The sequence below is a fragment of the Lactuca sativa genome, chromosome 5, assembly GCF_002870075.4.
Source record: "Lactuca sativa cultivar Salinas chromosome 5, Lsat_Salinas_v11, whole genome shotgun sequence".
Classification (NCBI taxonomy): domain Eukaryota; kingdom Viridiplantae; phylum Streptophyta; class Magnoliopsida; order Asterales; family Asteraceae; genus Lactuca; species Lactuca sativa.
The window spans coordinates 319,901,010-319,904,216 of NC_056627.2; the positions used below are offsets into that span (position 1 = coordinate 319,901,010).

Here is a 3,207-nt window from a genome sequence, read left to right on the forward strand (position 1 = left end):
GTATTTTAGGGTATGTTTGGTTGTGAAAAAAGTTTCAGATTTTTAGAAAAAACTCATCGATTTTAACCAACCATGTTTTCTAAAATTTTTATTAAAAATTAAAAATACACTCTTAATTCTATTTTCTCTTAATGAAAACAGTTTTGCACAGGAGTCTTTTCTTGAATTTCCACTCGGGTTCCGAAACCCATCTGATCCTAACTCTATTCAATGGACTCCATATACCCTACTAAGCGTGGTGCAACGAAGTCCACATAACACCTACTCAATCCTCACCGCTTGTTCAGTTGTTCGTAGGTATTTACCTCCTTAACCCCCAAATAAAACACCTACAAACGATTGCTTGATTGCTTCCATATCTCCCTTTGCAAACACCAACAAATATCTTGGCAAATATGGGTATGGTTTTTGGTAAACTCAGGGTGGAAACACCGAAATTCGAAGTGGTAAAATCGACAGCCGACTACGAGATACGTCAATACCCACCATCGGTGGTGGCAGAGATCACCTACGACCCAACTCAATTCAAAGGGGACAAAGACGCTGGGTTTTCGATTCTAGCCAAGTACATCGGCGTATTTGGCAACCCACAGAACACGAAGCCGGAAAAGATCGCGATGACTTCACCAGTAATAACGAAGGCGGAAAAGATAGGGATGACTTCGCCGGTTGTGACAAAGGGAAACGTAGGAAGGGTGACGATGCAGTTCACGCTGCCGGAGAAGTACAAAAAGGCGGAGGAGGCGCCGATGCCCGTAGATGAGAGGGTGGTGATAACGGAGGAGGGAGAGAAGAAATATGCTGTGGTGGGGTTTAATGGGGTGGCGACGGAGGGAGTTGTAACGGAGAAGTTGGAGAAGTTGAAGAAGGACTTGGAGAGAGATGGGTTTAAGATTGCAGGGGAGCATGTATTGGGAAGGTACAATCCGCCGTGGACTTTGCCTTATTTTAGGACCAATGAAGTTATGGTTCCGGTAGAATAAAGTTGTGTAACTATTTTGGTTGGTAAAACTATACTTGTTGCTATTTTATTACCAATAAATATAGAAAGTATGAATGATATAAAATTACCACAATTTGTTATCGGCAAGTTTCCTTTATTTTTTGTAGGTCATACTCTTGTTTCCCTCATTTTTTTTTTTCTTCACCAAAAACCCAAGAAATGGGTGGGAAACCTTTCTCTCACTTTTTTTTATTAAATAAGATTAATTTTTTTGTTATGAATTATAATTTTTAAATTAATACTAAACATAAAATTTAATTAAAAATAAAAAACATTTCATTAATTAAAATAAAACTTACATTAAACTTAAAATTTAAAAAAGTAGAAAAAAAAATAAAATAAAGAAAAAACGCACACAAACTAAAAATCAAACAAACCAACAACAATCTATGGAAAATATTTTTTCATAATTTTTTCCTTCTTCTTTATCACTAGCTCGAGAGCCGGTCCCGAGAAATGATCGACGTTTTCCATCAAAAACTTAATGTCCTCTATTTCTTGTCTCTCTGCCCACTCATTTTTCCTTCCTTCTTCTTTTTCTTTGTCGAAAGCCAAACGTTCAGAAAAATTTATATTATATCGATCAAACGACGATGTTATCTTCCGCATTTCGTCAATGTTCACGCTGAAATCAGATGCACTCGAAAAAGTCTCTTTTCCTTTTCTCGTCGCTTTGTCCCTACCCATTGGGCGGACAATTTCTTCTAGCTCGAGTTCGTCGTCCTTATTTAAATCTAGACCGGCCCGAACATCGGAGGAGGTTATATAACCACTAGAGTCCATTTTCGTTCGCTTTGATTGTTAGACTACAAAAATAAAATCTTGCTCGTATTTTTTCCACCTAGGACTTCGGACCAATAATTTCCAACAATCGTGCCACTTGAATGGTCTTCCGACTTCCTCAAGGCAAAACTGCAATGCGTCTTGAAGTATTTCTTCGTCGCCTTGGCCGCTTTTTCGTTGGGTTTTAGGTTGTTGTACAACCCGTTTATTTTTAAAACCCCCTTTGCCATTTCTTGAAACTTCGAATTAAGTTGATGTTTCGTACGATAGTCGTCACATTTTCCTAGCTCCTCTCGAAATCATTGTAAAATGCAAAACCAAAAATGGTCTCCCGGTCGTGCGTTTCCCTGAATTGAATCTTCAGAAATATCAACCCAAGCTTTGACCAAAACTAGCTCTTCGTGTGGAACCCATGTTGTCGGCTTTTGTCTTCCCAGTTGTGCGACACCCTCGCGCGCTTGTTTTTTTCTCTTTACGTCTTTGTGGTGGTGGTGTTGGTTGAGTTTCGGGAACCATGTCTTCTTCTTCCGCGTCATCTGATTCATCGACAAGTCGGTGTTGTTGTTGGGTTTGGGTTTGAGTTTCAGTTTGAGTTTGGGGTTGAGGTTGATTTGGCGATTGTTGATCCGGAAACACAACAAAGTTTGAAAACATTTGCGACGGAACATTTGGAACTTGCATCGGGTAATATTGGCCAACATTTTGATATTGTAATTGTAGTGAGGATTGAATGGGAGCATCGAGTTGGGGGCGGTAAACTCCTTGCGGGGATGAATCGATAGCAAAAATGTTTCGAGGAGAGATGTTTATACTCGAACCATGACTTTTTTTTTTTGGATTGGAAGTTGGGATTTGATTGTCGGAATTCATTTTTTTTTTGTTGATATAAAGTAGAGAGAATAGAGGGTAGTGTGATGTTTGATGTTATATGTATGTATTTATAGGAGTGGAAAAAGGATAAAAAAAAACAAAAAAAAAAACCACAATTAGCCGTTGCAGCCAAAAAAAAAAATTTACATTTTTACCGTTGATTAACGGTTCTTTTTCAATAAAAAAAAAATCTCAGCCAATCGCTGCAAAAGAGAGAGAGAGAGAGAGAGAGAGAGAGGGAGGGAGAGGCTCCCCTCTCCGTTTCCCGCACAACGCTTCCCCGCACCGACGGTGCGGTATTCCATCGGAAAGGAAGCTTCCCGCTGCCGTTCCCCGCACCCGCTTCTTCCGGCCTAAGCAATGTATTTATTTTAATGCATCATTTCATCGATTGATTATAGTTTGTAGCTTTGTATTATATTACGGTGTTGCTTAAAAAAACCCACTTTAGTTTGTAACTTTATATTATATTATGAGTATCACTTTATATTATATTATGAGTATCGCTTAAAAAACCCACTTTAGTTTGTAACTTTGAATTATATTGAGTG

The 3,207-nt window shown here is 38.6% G+C and overlaps 1 protein-coding gene across 1 annotated transcript; it reads left to right on the forward strand.

The window, feature by feature from the left end:
- Positions 1-260: 260 nt before the first annotated feature.
- LOC111890648 (heme-binding-like protein At3g10130, chloroplastic) lies at positions 261-1,083 on the forward strand. Its single transcript, XM_023886755.2, has one exon. The coding sequence runs from the start codon at positions 396-398 to the stop codon at positions 981-983; it is 588 nt and encodes a 195-aa protein (XP_023742523.1). The 5' UTR covers positions 261-395; the 3' UTR covers positions 984-1,083.
- The last annotated feature ends 2,124 nt before the right edge of the window (positions 1,084-3,207 follow it).